Source organism: Azolla caroliniana, unplaced genomic scaffold, assembly GCF_043228905.1.
Source record: "Azolla caroliniana isolate FFs.n. ecotype wild unplaced genomic scaffold, voAzoCaro1.0.p SCAF_13, whole genome shotgun sequence".
Classification (NCBI taxonomy): domain Eukaryota; kingdom Viridiplantae; phylum Streptophyta; class Polypodiopsida; order Salviniales; family Salviniaceae; genus Azolla; species Azolla caroliniana.
This window is the reverse complement of record NW_028230448.1, coordinates 15,497,487-15,515,277: the sequence shown is the minus strand read 5'-3', so window position 1 is coordinate 15,515,277 and position 17,791 is coordinate 15,497,487. Positions and strand designations below refer to the sequence as shown.

At 42.5% G+C, this 17,791-nt stretch overlaps 1 protein-coding gene across 1 annotated transcript in view; it reads right to left on the bottom strand.

Moving 5' to 3' along the window:
• Positions 1-2,098: 2,098 nt before the first annotated feature.
• LOC147856313 (uncharacterized) overlaps positions 2,099-17,791 on the bottom strand; it is an 87,184-nt gene continuing 71,491 nt past the window's right edge. Inside the window, exons 2-5 of the mRNA XM_087329074.1 lie at positions 5,910-6,799; positions 3,079-3,156; positions 2,899-3,009; positions 2,099-2,825 (exon numbers count right to left, since the gene is read on the bottom strand). Of these exons, the coding sequence (XP_087185200.1) occupies positions 2,780-2,825; positions 2,899-3,009; positions 3,079-3,156; positions 5,910-6,799 (1,125 nt within the window). The 3' untranslated portion in view covers positions 2,099-2,779. The remainder of the gene's footprint in view (positions 2,826-2,898; positions 3,010-3,078; positions 3,157-5,909; positions 6,800-17,791) is intronic.

The window sequence follows — 17,791 nt, the reverse complement described above, 5'->3', positions numbered from 1 at the left end:
ATGTCTCTTAGGAGCTTTAATGTTATATACTAAGACTTTCTCATATACTTGAATCACTCAAATAAGGGAACACACTTTTATTTGCTTACACCACTCACATCATCTACAATGGCTTCCCTATTTCCAGCAATTGGCCTTAGTTTTTAATGCACGATAAACACATATCATCTTATTTGTTTACACCAATCACAACAACAAGAGCAACTTTCTTATAACCAACAATCGGCCTCTTTTTGCTACACATTAACAATGGAGTACTAACACAATGTGTACAAACTCCTAACATGACACATATTAGGTTACCCCCTACTCAATGAAGATTTTGTAGCTTGGAGCATCTCTAAGCTTGAAGGTTTTACGATACTATCTCCTAAAAAAGTTTGTAGCGTCAAAATATGTGTATATACATGTTAGTGTAAATTCACAAATTTGGCCTCGCACAATGTTAACCATACCCAAGGATATTTTTTGAGCATCAAAAGTAGCGAAGACAAAAGCATTGCCCCTTAAATTGCATCACTAACAAGCATCAACAAACCTTTTAGGCAATTACACACCACATCTTTTCCGTCTCTCTATGCAATTGAGTTGAGTGTCTTGATTGATGAGTGTGCTGGAAATGTGGGTTGCTGCATGTAGTATGAGTACTTCAAAGTAAATCTAATGCAACCATTCCTATCATGAAATTTGTATTAGGCAATCCTTGCAGAGTTGTGTTACTCTCTTTGTATGATAGAAAACTGAATGGGAAAAAGTTGAAAGAAATAATTACATGTAATCTTATGATAACGTGAAGTAGTAAATAAGAAACTTGATAACACTAACAAGGATTACCAAAAGTTATGGAACTGATGCTGGAAAAATCTCTCCAGTGAGATTGGCGAGGTTCTTACAAAGTATCTGCTCTGTATGGTGCTTTAATCCCTGACATACCAATGAAACAGAGTTGTTCCAGGTCTCTACTTAATGGGGTTCAAATTACTCCCTAGAAGTATAGGGTGTTCCCACCAAAAGTCAACTCAATGTACATAACAGTAACCAGAAAACCCAATAACTTTTGTTATTACTTACACCGCCGGATTGGTATATTACTTTGAATACTTTTGTAACATTGCCCAACCAATCGCAATAGCTCATTGGTTGATGACTGAGTAAATGTTAGTTAACATTGTATATTAAATAGGAGGAACAGGTATTCTCAAACATCCGTTCATGACATACTCCATAATCAAACAGGGTTTCAAAAAACTGCTTTCTAAAGGAGGAATGTTATGGAAATATATTGTTCCACGAAATTATACTAGTTGATGTCACCACTGTTCAAGAGCATTTTATAATGCGTGAACAAAGAAACCACAAAGGCAGACAGAGTAACTGCATCTGCACAGTAAAATGGAATACAGTGCAGCATATAGTTTCTGGAATCGATGGGCATTATTATTGGCAAAATAACAGATGCAAGTGTCGTGGTGATGGGTAAAAATGCATAGCAATTTTAAAATATTCCAATGAAAATGAAAAATGGAACATACAAGCAGAGAGTTTAAATTGGTTTCATCCGTGGAGTAGTTCAAAAAGTAGATGCAAGTAGGGTATAGCCAACAAAATGTTGAAACCAATCCTAAGCTTGTCCATTATCATTGACCGATAGGCCACTTGGTGTTGGGGGCACGACAAATTCATCAAGTAATGCATCATTAACAAATAGAGACAAGTTCCCACCATGATGGTTCCATTCAATCCATCAACATAAAGAGTTCTAGGACCATAAATCATTTTTAACAAGGCTAAATAACGTCATCAAGTAAAGTAGATTTCAGCCCAGGCAATCAGCCTTCTATGTCATTAATTTAAATCCTCATTAAAGCAGATTAAGTTGAATATCTCTATTAAGTATTTACAAACAAACTTGATACTTTCTACTAAGTTTATTATCCACACACAAACTTGTACAAGACCTTACAGAAACATATTTAAATCACAATTAACGTACCTTTTTTGTCAAGGTAAGATTGGGGACAATAAAGTACGTTCCTCAAACAAATAGCAGATGAGGACCATATACTTGAAATATACAGAACATCATTGTTTGCACACATTAAAACTCAAAATGGAATTAAATGCGCAATCATGTTTACAACTTTTGCATAACTGAGCCATTAGTTCCAATATGTGAGGGATTGCAAAAATGCAATCAGCTTCATGATTGTCCGTCCATCTCTCCCTTTTCCATGGAAAAGGGCAGTTACAATCTTAGTCAAATCCCACAACCCCCTCATAAAACTATCATCTGCACCTAGATGATACATCAAAACAAGATCATGCCAAAAATGATATGCATAGCAATCACACATGAGTACAAGTGACAATACTTCACATATGGTTGCAAGAACAAGCAGCACATGTTGTCGGGCTGAAAGTGGCCATCTATGTAATCTTTGCTAGAACTACACCTGTATCACATTAACTAGTAATAATAACCTTGTGGGAACTACTAACTCTAAATAAAATAGAACTAAAGTAGCTTGGTATGTATGATATCAATTCCAGGGGGGGCAGTCATTTCCACAAAGAATATGTTTCATACCTGTCCAAAAAGGGGACCGTAGATTGATCATCCAGGGGAGAAACAAGCACTGTACAAATTGAGTTTTAAAGCACGTTCCACAAGCATAGCACAATAAACAGAGGCATGCACAAAATGATAACCATCAAACCACCACATGAATAAGAATGCTTTCTTCCAAACGCCCCAGATATGCATAGCGCAGACTGACACCTAGCTAGCTTTGGCCTTCAAACTGTCCTGTTTATTATTGCCAAACCTGATGTAAAGGGGAAAAAATTTAATACGTATGGTTAAGGATTCTTCTGAAAAAATAGTTGCAAAAAATAAACCTTTCTGCTCTAGCTTTTCTTTTAGCATCTTCAGGCTCACTTTGCTTCATAGCAGTTCCTTGTTTTTCTTGGTGAGCCTTCTTCATGGTTGTCTCATCCACAATGCCAAACCTAAAGGCCAATAGATAAGATTAGATACTCCTCTTTTAAAAGAAGGATCTGAAAGAGAACAATACTTACCTTGCAGCTCGTTGCTTCCTCTTTTCAGATTCTGGCTCTGAAGAAGAAGATTTCTTCTTGCCTGGGGCACCAGCAAACCTGCAAATACATGTACATATCCAGAATTCTAAGTTGGGCTAAGGAATAAATACTAGACTCATACATTCAAATTTCAAAACAATCTCAACAGATTAAAATAATAAGCATCTTTGCACAGATGCAGTTAAAAAGGCAGATACATTCACTGGGTAGGAGAAGAACAAACCACAGATACTATTACACTTCATAAGAGGTGGATAATTTCAGATAGGTGTGATGGAACTCTTCAAGTTCCATTGGGTAAGGACTTTTTGACTGATGTTGAAGCAAGCACATAGACTATTCAGGTACAAGCATCGAGGCTATTAATTTAGCAAACAAGTATTCATAAAAAGTAGTATTACCTTGTGGAAGGGCAAGGAATCTGAGGATCCTTTTTCCCACTTAGGATTTACTGACATTTTTCATACGACCTATTATCACTTCTCATCATTTTGTATGGATCCATCCATCTTTCTTTGAATGTAATGATTATCTATGCAATATTCCAATAATTGATTCAATTATAGTTTGTGAAGCTTCATTCATTATAAGTTGTAACCGAGCTAAATTTGCGTTTTCAAGCTTGATCGATCTCATTTCCTAAGCTTCGATGTTAACATTTATGCATATTATGATCTGCGATCATGTTTCCTGGTCACGAACAATCCACACTCTCGTGTTTTGACTCCTCTCATTGTCCCCATCCCATGTCTATGATAAAAAGGAACTCGGTATGAATCATGATAATAATGCCACACAGATTTCTCCATACCTCATCATCATCATCAACATTCATAATCAAGTCTCTCTGTGTCAAAGGATGGTGGAGAAAATTTCTACTAGATGTTTGCATATCAGGTAATAAAGATTCTTCCTAGATGTTTGTATATCATGGGTCAAAGCTATATTATCCTAGCACAACACTAGTGGATGTATCCGGGGAGACTGCTGTCATCAAGGAACCTGGAAACACTGACAAGACAGTAATCAAGGAAAAAGCACAAATAAAAATTAACTAGCCCACAAACCCAAAATATGGACAGTAAGAAATGATCATTTTTGCAGCTATGATGCTGATAACATAGCACTTCTAGCAAAAACTGTCAACCATTCAAATATATGGAACTTTATACAAAAACAATCTATGCTTGTAATATGATGCACGATCGATGTACTGACTTAAGTTTAAACATTGTCATATTTATAGATTAACAGTGAAGGTATTGCAACATGAGAGGGAATAATTTCAACTAGTTTGTGGTAGACATGAAATTTGAAATTATGCTATCATGAACAGTTCCCATATCAAGACAAATTCCAAAAGCACCAGGAGTTCACAATAATGAATTACACCAACAAACCGAGCTAAATCATGGAACTGAACAATGTCACAAAACTACATGTTCAGAGCACTATGAGAAATATATGGCCATTTCCCAATGGAAAAAATGCCAAGAAATCACAAAATCAGATAAGACTTTTCATACGCGTGCATTTCATGCACAAAACAATGGTGTTCTTGCTCCCATGGCCTCCATGGCCTCCATTCCCTTCACTGCAATTTAAGCAATTTAAGCAGCCACGCTCATAGCAATTTAAGCAGCCACGCTCAGCTTCACTCTTATATCTCTTTCCTTTCTGTTGTAATTTTCTAGCAGTTGCCCTCATTTTTCCTGTCCTGTTTCTTAAATTCCATGCCTAAAAATGTGTATTTACTAAGCATGCACCAATATTTAAAACTTTAAATATTTTATCTTCATATATTTTCTAATATGCGTACTGTGGTTGAATATTATTCAATACTCAAACTTGAGTTATTATATCGATATATGTTGGTGGGTGAGCTCCAAAAATCTTTTTCCCACTATTTCCATTTCACTGTTTCCCCAGTGTCCTCTACCTATTTCACTGTTTCACTATTATAGCCATACTAGAGACTGTCCACACTTATTACAGAAGACCAAACAGAAATCAAAGTTTTGGCACCATCCCCATTCACTGTTTCCCAAGTGTCCTCTACCTATGGTTATAGCCATACTAGAGACTATCCACACCAATTAGAAAAAGGCCCATACAAAGATCAAAATTTTCACAGGAAAATTATTTATCATGATTATCAATTGCTCAAATACACAGAAAAACCTAATTAGAGAACCAGTAGGATCCATGGATTACAGGGAATGTCAGCCAAACCACATCAACATTATGTGTGTGCCTAAAATTTGGTCAAGGGCACAATTGAAGTAAATGTCTGCGTTGAGAAAATTGTCCACAAAACCAAGGCTGCAAGAGACTGGCTGCATAGTTCTTCCATGGAGATATCAGTATTCCTAACCACCTTTCAAATACACATATTAGATATAGAACCAATCGACCCAATTTCTATCACTCATCCAGGGTGATTGAACTTGGGCCAATGCACCAAACAACCACCACCTTCCTAGACATCCTTGAAGTACACTACTTAGATACAAACCAATACACCAAGTTTCTATCACTTCTGTCAAAAGGGATCAGCAATTGGACTTAGGCGCCACCAAGCAAAACAAAAGAATACACTTCAAAACATACAAGCAAAAGTTGTTCCTTCCCTATGCCCTCTGGAGATGCGATGCATAGTTACTATTACTTCTCTGAATTGTTTGGACTTGAGCAGCACCAGGAGAAGAAAAGAGAAATAATTTTACACATACAAAGATGTATCTTTCCTAAAAGAGAAGTTTAATGCTTTCCTATGAGGAAAGAAGATGCAAAACAACAAAAAAACTTACCTCTCAGCTCTTAGTGCTAGCTTCTCTTCCTCAGATACCTTGAGCCCAACACCAAATCGTTCCGCTCGCTTCCGCTTCTTATCAAGATCAGAAAGTGGTACTATATTATTTCTAGCAGATACATTAAACTCAGATTTCTTGTCAATTGTGACATCTTTAACATGATCCAAAGTAGGAGACTTTTCTGAGATTTCGGCAGGAAAATCAATAGCAGAAATAGAATGTGTATGTTTCTCTTTCTCCTCTGCAAGATTCGGTAATAATTTCCCATTTCTTTCCTCATCCTGGGGGTTTAAGGTTCGGATCTCCTTCGCAGGCTGATTCTTTTCCATAACACTCCTGTTCTGAGAAGACGGGGCGATGGATGCCTCCTTCCTCCCAACGCTGGACTTGATGAGGGATGACTGCAGATCGGAAACATCGACAGAAGACGGGAGGGAAGGTTTGAGGGAGCTTTCGAGGCGCTGGATGAGTAAAGGTCTGAGGCCACTTGTGTCGAGGCCTCGGCTGGCAAGGGCATCACGGAGCTCCTGTTTGTTCATCTTTCTCCAGTCGAGCTTCGAGGCGTCTGGGGAGATGGCGACGGAGGAAGAAGCCATGGAAGCTTTGGGAGGGAAGGGAAGGGAAGGGGGTGGGGCTCTCCCTCGACCTTCTCGAATGTCTTCTTCTTCTTCTTTTTCTTCCTTTTTCTTCTTCTTCTTCTTCCTTATTTCTTCTTCTTCTTCTTTTTCTTCCTTATTTCTTCTTCCTTCGCTCCTTCTTCCTTCTTCCTTCTTCCTTCTCTCCTTCTTCTTTCTTCCTTCTTCCTTCTTCCTTCTTCTTCCTTCCTTCTTTCTTCTTCTTTCTTCTTCTTCCTTCTTCCTTATTTCTTCTTCTTCTTCTTCTTCTTTCTTCGAGATCGAGAGAGAGGCGGGAACGTCACGACTCACGAAAACCGCTCTTGCTCGGAACTCTCTTCTCAAACCTCCTCCCGAGTCTCTCACTCATTCACTCATTGGTGGTGGTGGCTTTTGGGTCCCCCCCCCCCCCCCCTTGCCCATACCTCCCGCCCGTACATGACCTCTCTCTTTCATATCGCATCATGTTGTATGCCTTGCTACGCGTACCCGACCCACGTGCCACGGTTGCCTAGCTTTTCATATCACCTGGCTTCACTACTATGTTGAGGTACGGACGGGCTGCAACTAGCCTTCTCGGCTTGGTTTGCGACATGTTCAGGTATATGATGAGTTTTGAGGTTGAGTTGTGTGTGCATTAGGCTCTCATACAAGAACTTGAGTATGAAATTTTATTTCTGTGTTCTGCAATTATCCGATTTGTTGTTGAGTACAACCAGCTTTGCGGTTTGAGAATGCATGACAAGTTGGAAGTTTTGACATGGGCATATGCATATAGTAATACATCATTCATGTAACAAAGTAAATCCAAATTATATAGATTATATGCCCTCATGTTCTATGGATTAGCCGATGGATTGCATATTGCATAAACAAGTCCAAACCCTTATTTATGATCACATACATTTCGCATCTAGTTTTGTGGCTTAAGTATATCGTTGGTCTAGAATAAATAGTTTGACATCTTAGTTATTACATGTGATGAAATGCAACATGCAAAGCAAAGGTTGAATGGGTTTGCAAAAAGTTGGGCAATAACTTTGTTATTTGATTATGGTAACTTAACCCCTCCATGTGTACATTAGGGGTGGTTCAATCAATATTCATGTTATGTGATCACGGTTCATTGGCCAAAATAAACAATACAAAACTTTAACTCAAAAATCAAATGACACTTTTAGCGCTCCGACTCATGTCATTACAAAAGCTATGCACACCACAATTGTGGGGAGGAACAAGCATTCTCAAATCACATTTGCAAACATTGGCGAGTAAATATGTTTCCCAATTTAAAAACCAAGTCATTTTGACTTGTAAGATACTAACCATTGGGCCATAGTGCTTGGCATATCAAACGATGTTTGTTTAGTACCAAGCTTCAAAAAGATTCAGAGGAAGGTATTACAATGCATTAAAAAATGGTGAATCCCAATTGTATGCATTGAGGCTCTTTGGTAATCATGCTCCTAACTCAACCAAACTCTTCTCTTTAGCTCAAGGACCTAACTTGTTCAACCATATCTCCGCTTCCTCTTCTTTTGTTCATGTTGGAACCAACCATCTGGATGTGGAACAATCTCAACACTCTTCTAGTTGAAGATCTCTAGCTAGTACAAAGAAATAGATTGATAACAATAGAACTGAAGCATAAGACAAGGTCAACGAGAAAACAAGGAGAAAAGAAATAACAAGTTAGGCACAAGAAGATGTAATTGTATATTATCTCAGAGAGTTACAATGGCACAATGCACAATATGAACAACCTTAACACTAGGTTACAAGAGTCAGTTTAAATACTAACTGACTTAGGGCAACTACCCTTTCCACTATTTCCAGAAATAGCCTAAACTTAGTGTGTCCAATGGGACAATGTGAATACGTCCATTAGAGACCCGTATTTGACACTCCCCCATAATGGGCGTATGCAATAGTAAATCTATAATAAAAGAAGTGAACAAGAAATACATATTTATACAAGGTTGTCGAACAAATCCATTTTTGTTTGAGTCAGCAAACTCTGAGAACAGAAGGTCGAGTTGACCGGGGTCGGAAGGATTGAAGTTGAACCTCAAACTGTCGATGGTGTTTGTCCAAAACCATCCTGAATGTTTGACTCAATCAGACTGATTCTTTATTACGCCCATATGGTGCCGAAGGGATCAGAATCGGTTCGTTGAAAGACACTTGGTCATCCCATCTGCGACATTATTGGCTGTAGGTATCTTCTCGAGGCCGATTTTCCCTGAAATGACGCCGTCCTGAACAAAGTGATATCTCACATCTATACGCTTCAAGGCCGAAAACAATAACGTGCGGAAGTGTAGACAAGCCGGCTCAACCAGATAACAAAAGAACAACAAAAAATAGATATGAAGGTTTAATGGAAACCTTAACATACATACACGGGAGAGAGAGAGCAGAACCAAAAAACAATTTCAAAAACTAATACTATCTACTTAGAATGTGCTCAGAAAACACTTTTGTACAAGTCCTTACATGGACTAACACAACTACCATAAGTACTAACTACCATAAGTACTTGGATGTTCATAAATGAGGCTCTACATTAACTCCAAGGAATATGCCCACATACTAGGCTTAGACCGTATGCCTCTAACAATTGACCGGTTTACACTATTCCGGAGTATGATCTGGTTCTCCAGATTCTAGATACCGTATACCGGATACCGATTTGGCTCTGGCTTATTCAGCCTATCCGGATCTGGTTGAGCTTGTCCGCTCAACATTCCCCCTCAAGCTCAACTCAAGGTCAGATCGTTGTGTCTGTGTCTGTCGATCCTCTTCTCCAATTCCTCTTGGCGTCTTCCCGCCTGGCTTGTGCTCTTCGTCCAATCCGGTTCCTCTTCCCACGACCCGTCTGGTTCCACGCACCTCAACCTTCTCGATCGGTTTGTCTGCTTCTTTGGCTCAAGTCAATTTCATCGCTATCGCGATTTTGGTGCGCTTCTCAACCCGCCGGCTCCGCCATGTCGGTGTTGACTTTCGTTGCGCTCTCGACCGCTTGGCCAATTGAATCGGGTGCTTCGAATCAAACATTTTGATTGAATCGGGTGCTTTCAATTCACTTCTACTTTCGGCCGAATCGGTTGTCTCCTATTCGTTCTCTTGTTTGTCTGAGTTGGCTGCCTCCAATTTACCCTCGGTCTTCATACCCTTCATGACATCGGACCACATCTGTGTCTTGGTCTTCTTGGCTTTGCCTACCCCTTTTTCAGTTGGCTTTGGCTTCGTGGTCGCTCCCCCTGCGTTTGACAAGCCTCCACTTGTGTGTCCTGCATGCATGTGTCCATCCATCCTCGGCTTCTTCAGCCGACCTAAACACTCTGACTTCTTCAGCTGGACTGAAATCGAGTTTGGTATCCGATTCGGCTTTTCAAACATCTTCATTTTCGGCTCGCCACAAGTTTTGACCATCTCTCCCTGTTTCATTCCTTTCATTCCTCCCCCTCAAGTTCAACATATCAAGGTGTTGCAACCCAAGCATGACCGAAATTTGCCGCAACTTGTCAAGTCTTAAGGGTTTGGTAAATACATCGGCTGCCTGCTGATTCGTTGGAACATACACCAGTTCGGCTTCATCGGAGAGGAAACGCTCACGAACAAAATGGTAATGCACCGCAATGTGCTTGGTTTGGGCGTGGAAAATGGGATTTTTCGCCAACTGGATACTGTTGAGGTTGTCAAAATAGATCATCGGATCGGACATCGCCATATGCACATCCTTTAGTAGAGTTGCTTGAGCCAAATGGCCTCGCACGTTGCGACAACCGCTCCTCAATACTCGGTCTCGGTGCGCGACCGTGCAACTGTCCGCTGCTTCTTGCTGCTCCAGACGATCGTAATGCTTCCAAGTGAAAACGCGAATCCGGAAGTTGATCGTCGATCGCCGATGTTTCTGGCCCAATCGACATTCGTGTAGCCGACTAACTATATGGTTATACCGGTTCGATATAGCAATCCCCTGTCCTTAGTGTTGCTGACATATCGCATTATTCGATGCGTGCACTGAAGGTGCTCCATGGTCATATGCGCCATGAATTGACTAATCAGTCTGACCAGATAGCTAAGGTTCGACCGGGTGATGGTTAGATATATTAGGCTTCAGACTATTTTTCGGAACCTTTTCGGGTCGCATGTCGTTCCGGAGTTGGGGCGAAGCTTCACATTCCTATCCAAAGGAGTAGAGATGAATTTACAATCCGTCATTCCGAACTTGAAGAGCATACTTAACTCATAATGTCGTTGACTGATCACTATGCCTTTGGGATGCGAATCACTTTGATCTTGAGGAACTAATGAAGATCATCGAGATCCTTGATGTCGAACAATGCCGCTAGTTGTGACTTGACACGATCTATTTCTACTAAGTTGGCACCGACGATGACTAAATCATCAACATAAAGTAAAATGTTTACCGGCTCATTCCGACCTTGCTGGATGAAGAGTGAGGAATCCGACTTGGATGTGGCAAACCCCATCCGACGCAATCGTTGCGTGATCTTCGCGTTCCAAGCATGCGGGGCTTGTTTCAATCCGTAGAGGGACTTCTTCAGTTGGCAAACAACCGACTTGTTCATTCCGGAGTGTAATCTAGGGGGTTGTACCATATATACTTGTTCCAACTCACCTTGCAGGAACACATTCTTTACATCCATTTGATGTAAATACCACCCCTTTGCCGCAACCACCGCAAGCAAGACACGGACGGTTGTCATATTCGAAACTAGCGTGAAGGTCTCATCATAATCGATTCCGTGTTGCTGTGCATAGCCCTTCACCACTAATCGAGCCTTGTACCGGTTGACAGAGTCGTCAGTGTTGTATTTGACCTTGAATACCCATCGGTATCCGATTGGCTTCACTCCCTTTGGAACGTCAACCAAATCCCATGTCTCATTTTCCATAAGTGTGTGCATCTCTTCCTCCATGGCCTTCTGCCAGTTCAAATCCTTACCTGCTTCTACGTAGTTGTCCGGCTCACGCACGATTGCCACCTTCGCCATGTACGCATAATGATGCGCCATATACTCGTTATATCCTTACCAGATCACGTGATTCTTTTGGCGGGTGGATCGGTGCAATTCTTGGTTCGCCAATTTCTTGGCCTTCGCGACCAATTTTGACCCTCTCTTCAAAGGTTGGTTGTTTCTCTTTTTGCAATTGGATTCACTCCGATTCGAGTCCTCCCTGCAGGTGTCATATCTTGGCATCTTCTGCTTCCCCTTTTCATTGCGTGTGAATCGTCTCCTCGGCTCCTTACATGGGGAGAGCACGACCGAATCTTCACTACTCGTTGGTTTGTCATCCAATTGACCGCTTCGGCTCAACTAGTCTAGATTTGGACCACTAATCCGGAGAGAAGTTGACTATCCGGGAGTTTGGATTCCGCTATACTTCCCTTTATTCCAGAATTCATTGTTTCGTCTGCAACAATCGGCCCGGGTTCAGGTGATGTGAAGTACCATGATGTCGATTAGTCGAAAACGATATCACAGCTAACTTAGACTTGCTTTGAATGGTGTCGAGGAAATCCTGGCGTGTTCACAAAAATGAAGCGGGACCACAAATAATATGTCGAGGAAATCCTTGTGTGTTCGCGAAAATGAGGTGGGGCCACAGGGGTCCTGGACTGGAAGGATTCGAAGGTTGTACTAGCTTTAGCGAAAAAGTATTTAAGATAGAGACAGAGAGATTGAGAGACAGAGATTCCAATTATGAGACAGATTGAGATAGAGATTTCACTTTTTAAGAGACAAGATACATCACCAAAAGATAATTAGATTTCTTCATTCAGTACATAGCTTCCTTGATCCTTTTACCTTCATTCATCCCTGCTTTTCTTTTTCGTCTACTCTTTTATAGTTGCCCCCATGCATATGATGCATGTGAGAGTGTGCAAGACATGCATACAATGCATGAAATGCATGTTTTCCATTTGGCGCTCATGCATTACATGTGATACATGATAACCATGTCACTCATGCAAGCTCTCATGTATGAGAATTTACATATGAAAAAGTATAATGATGGAAATACAACTTTTTTTTATTTAAGAAATGACTTGGCTTTGTGGTAAGTCGATTGTGTTTGTCCCTCCTTGTGGGGGGGAGTCAGTTGAAAAGCCGAAATGAGAGTCGGTAATACTTCCCCAACAACCCCCACTACCGCGTATCGGCACTCGCCTCGCTGAACTAGAATATACCACCGATAACCAAACTCAGGTTGGGGGTGGCAACCTCGAATATGAAGCATACTAGGGGTATGGTGTTGAAGAAGAGGTGCTTTCCCACTTTGTTGACAACGAAGGTGACCAAATACCGGTCTACGTCTTGAGAGGAGAACAACAAGGGCCGTCGATGGGATATCGCAACAATAGTGGTCTAAGGAGGCCAAAATTGAAATGTTTCAATTGCCAAGGCCCACACATGGTTAGCGAGTGCCCAACCAAACATGAATACTACAACCCGATGGCACAACGACCACGACACCCCTCACTCGAAACAACCCCACAACCACCAGTGCAAAGTCTCACTCAATAGTCACAAGACGTTATCGAGTGGTTCCAAGGAGAAGCATCATGCTTAGGGTGTGGTAAAGATCACTTAGTACCCGATTCCCCAGAAAAAAAGAAAAGGATTGGCGCAAACTTGTTATCTATCGTACCATCAATGGTTGGCGCCAACGTCATCACACGAGCTCAAAGAGTAGCTCATAACTTAAAGTCTCACGACCAAGGCCTCCCCACGACTACGCATAAGAGACGAAAATCCAAAAAAAATGCATCCACACAGGCCTCAAAGCAAGAACAAGAACATGCCTGAAAGTAGGGTGTGGTAAAGATCACTTAGTACCCGATTCCCCAGAAAAAAAGAAAAGGATTGGCGCAAACTTGTTATCTATCGTACCATCAATGGTTGGCGCCAACGTCATCACACGAGCTCAAAGAATAGCTCATAACTTAAAGTCTCACGACCAAGGCCTCCCCACGACTACGCGTAAGAGAAGAAAATCCAAAAAAAATGCATCCACACAGGCCTCAAAGCAAGAACAAGAACTAGAGGGAGACGTAGAAACAATACCCGTCAACCCTAACCAAGAGCTGCCGGCACACCTAGCAGCATACCCAAACCCAGTAGCTGAAAAACAAAAGGTCGAAGAGTACATCAAACTCATTCGACACGAACAGTGCGAAAGATCGCTTAGTCTTCCGAGCCTAAACTTCGACCAACTCGAAGAATGGGTAAATCCTGCACCCCAACACACGGGTACACCCCCCCTCGTCGTAACACCAACCGACACTCCCATCTCCCAATCTACCCCAATCAAAGAAGTCAACACAGTCTTGCTCCAACAAATATTAAATTTGAAATTACGACTCACATTACGCGAAGTACAGAGCTACACCGGCACCTTCGTTACTGACAACCCCCAACTACAACCTATACTCGCCAAGGAAATAGAGTTCACACTTGAAGAGCTACTCCAACTCGACATCCAACCATGGCACGACGTCCATCGGCGCCTCAATGGAGGCCTGTTAGCGGGTTATGGAGAAAAGATAGACACACTCATCCCTCATACGACCACAATCTCCAAACAACCCCAAGGAACGCCGGTCGATATATGCGAAGCTCATTTCGAGAGTGACGACACTAGTTTCACTCTCCCCGTTTGCTTCAACGGCATGACGTGTGACGCGATCATCGACATTGGAGCGGGGGTAAGCATAGTCAGCTACGAAGGTTGGTGTAAGTGGGGGAGCCCAAAAATGTTTCCCTCGGACGTCAAACTCCGAATGGCAGATGGGTCTATCCAACGGCCAGAAGGCATGATCCCTGCACACCACTTCACTATCCATGGGGTCGAGTTCAATCTCACCTTTGTCGTCACAAGATCATCCAATCATGTGGCTTACGAGTGTTTACTAGGGAGACCATTCCTACGTGTAAGCCGCCTCGTCATGGATTTTGGGAATGATACAATCTACATGCGCAAAAACAACAAAACCTTCCGCATCAAAGCATACACACAAAAGGTGCACGAACAAGAAGGCAACCCTCTCGTGGACGACTGGGCAGAAACCATCGAGTTCAAGACTAACCTCCTAGCGTGTAACCCTACAAAGATAGTCCAAATCTTGGCTTGCGGTCAGCCGTTTCCTCAAAAATCCACTAATCCTAAGGCGGAGAATGCAGGAGAAAGAGAGGATCAATCCGTAGCCTCTGATGCGTCAGAGATGAATTGGGTGCACGCCCTTGCCACGACCGATGCAATGTACCCTATTGGTACAAAGTGTCGCGATGAGGATGGAGACACGATCTCGTGTTTTAATGTCACCACTCTCGTAACCCGACGAAAACAGGTAGACGTAAGAGACACAGGCCTAGTGCAACGAATCACATGCCAGGAAGAGGATGCGACCACTCAGCAGACCTCGATAGAGGTGGACTTCCTGGAACAATTCAAACTCTATGAACAGGGGAGTAGGGCGGTGGCTTGTAAGAGACCACAACGCACCTCTATTGACGTGACGACACACCTACCATGCTTCACCGACAGTGTACCTCTAACAACGGTGATCGACACTAGAGCATCACTAACCCTTTTCTCCTTCAAAACGTGGGAACATCTAGGTTCCCCAAACCTCGAAGTATGCAACGATAAATTCCTTGGCTTCAATTGTTCTACATCGCCCTGCCTCGGAACCTTCGTGTGTAACATCAAGACAAAATATAGTGACCACTCAATTCGCGTTTGGGTCCTCCCACCAAAAGTGTTGTACACCCCATGCCTCCTGGGTTTGGATTGGTGTCACATAAGCAAATGTCTCTTGTCGCCAAGCAAGAACATCGTCTCCTTCCAAACTGCAAATGGTGTGAGGTCCAAGAAACTTGTTACAACAACTCTCGAATCACGCCCCGCCGATGTCGACAAACTCGAGAGCGCGAACCCACCCAACCAAAAAGAACGCGCACAACCACCGGCCACCCACGACCAGAGAAACGCTAACATCGGAACAAAGACATCTCCGCCACGCAAATGGGTGAACGTCCACGCAACTTTCACCGAAGGACCACACCGTGGAGAACGTGCTATTTGGCGAGTCAGAAAAGCACTCACAAACGCCCAAGGTTGGCACAAAGGTGCCACTAGCTTCTCGGTCCCGAAACGAAGCCGGCTTCCCACCCACGACTATACCACGACTGCACGGGACACTCGACAACTGCGCACATCGACCAAATACCCCGCCCAGGTTAAGGCCATAAGCCCCGACCGGACTTGGCAACTAAGAGTCTGAATGCCCCATAGAACTACCACCCAAAGATCCCCTCCCATAGTGCACCTGGGAGTGTGCACACATTAGGTCTGGGGGGATGTTAAGCCCTTGGATAACACCACGACCAGTTGTGAAGAAGAGCGCATCAACAAGGACACCGTATGGTTAAATGACCTACGAAGAGGGAATGACAAGAGGAAAGAGGGCTAAAGGACATCGGAGTGTGAAAGGCCCATACCCTAAACGTTGTCGTGCCTTTCGGCTCCGGATCGTTGCGTGAGTCGGGTGGGAACCACTGGGGTTTTGGACTAGGAAGAGGAGAGTTTTAAGGCTAATAAGAATATAAATATGTTGTAAGAAAGAGTTATAGCAAACTCGTGAATCCCACGAGTGTATTGTATTAGATTAATCAATATGAATATAAGAATATAAACTTCGGTTGAAAGAGAATGATATAGAATTCTCGTGAATCCCACGAGTATAGTTTATTAATTGGTGTTTTTTAGAAACATATCCAGTTTCCAAATATTTTTCACACCTATTACATTGTGCTCCCCATCCTTATGTAGTGATGGGAGAGACTAAGCATAGCTATATGCTTTTTTTCTAATATGTTCATGCACACTAAATGTGCATGTGATGCTTTTCTAATCCTTGCTTTTATTTGCTAAATATAGTGCTCATGCACGCTAGATGTGCATGAGTCACTTTTTTAGTTGCTTGCGTTTTTCTATAAAATATTCACGCACTCTAAAAATGCACGATTTACCTTTTAATAAAGGTAGGTGCAAATAAAGCACTTATAGTTATTAAATCTATTTGTAGAACACTAAAGATAAGGTAGCATAATGGTAAAGTTGAGGTTTGGCTACGTGGAGGTATAGGGTTCGAATCTTGCCCTATGCACGTGATAAATATTTTGATATATTATTTTATTTATTTATATGTAATTAAATCGGTTATATTATTTTTACTTTTTCACGTAGTGTACGAAATACACTACGACACTCGCCCCCTCCGAACCCGCACATCCTCCGGTATGTGCCGAAGTTGCCGATGCTCGTTGTCTCCCCTTCATCCTCCGTTTGTCCCGCTATGTCAACTTTGTCTCTCCATTTTGAGTAGACCCATTCTTTCCACCCGAACCATTGTCGCCATCCGATCCACCATATTCTTTGTTCTCTCTCGTCATATTCTTGGCCCTTGTCATTCGTGGTAGTGTCTTTTACTGGCCTCTTTCTTGTCTTCATCAACCTTGACTTTTTTCCAGATCGCTCTTGTCCGATCAACTTTCGGTTTGATCGGCTTCCGATCGGATTCGTATTCGGCCGAATCGGAATCGGTTGTTCGGTTTCGATTGAGTCGGTCTCCTTCCGGCCCGGTTTCGATCTATCGGTTTCGGTTTCGGTTGGCTTTCTTTTCCTCGTTTTCACCAGCCTCGACCGGTCCAACCTTCGGTTGAGTCGGATTAGCTTCTTTCCGGATCGGTCTCGTCCGATCGGCTTTCGGCTAGGTCGGCTTCCATCCATATTCGCGTTCGGCCAAGTCAGACTCAGTCGATCGGTTTTGACCGAGTCGACCCCTTTTCGGGTCGGCTTTCTTTCGGATCGGAATCCCGTCTGGATCACCTTCCATCCAAACCGGCTTCCGACTTTACCTTTCTTGCTGCCACCTCCCGTCTCTCCGGTCTCACGTTGGTTCTCGGACACAACTGCCGAAGTCTCTAGAATTAGTGGGTAGGAATCCTCGGTATTATCATCCTCCATTGTTTCACCCATAGCCATATTCTCGGCTATCTCTCCGTCGTATGCATCGACTTCGACCTTTGTTTTCTCTCCGCCACCTTCCGTCTCTTCGGTCTCACGTTGCCTTTCGAACGCAACCGCCGGAGTCTCTAGAATCAGTGGTGGGGAAGTCTCGATATGGCCATCCGTCGTTGATTCGTCCATAGCCACCTTCGATTCGAT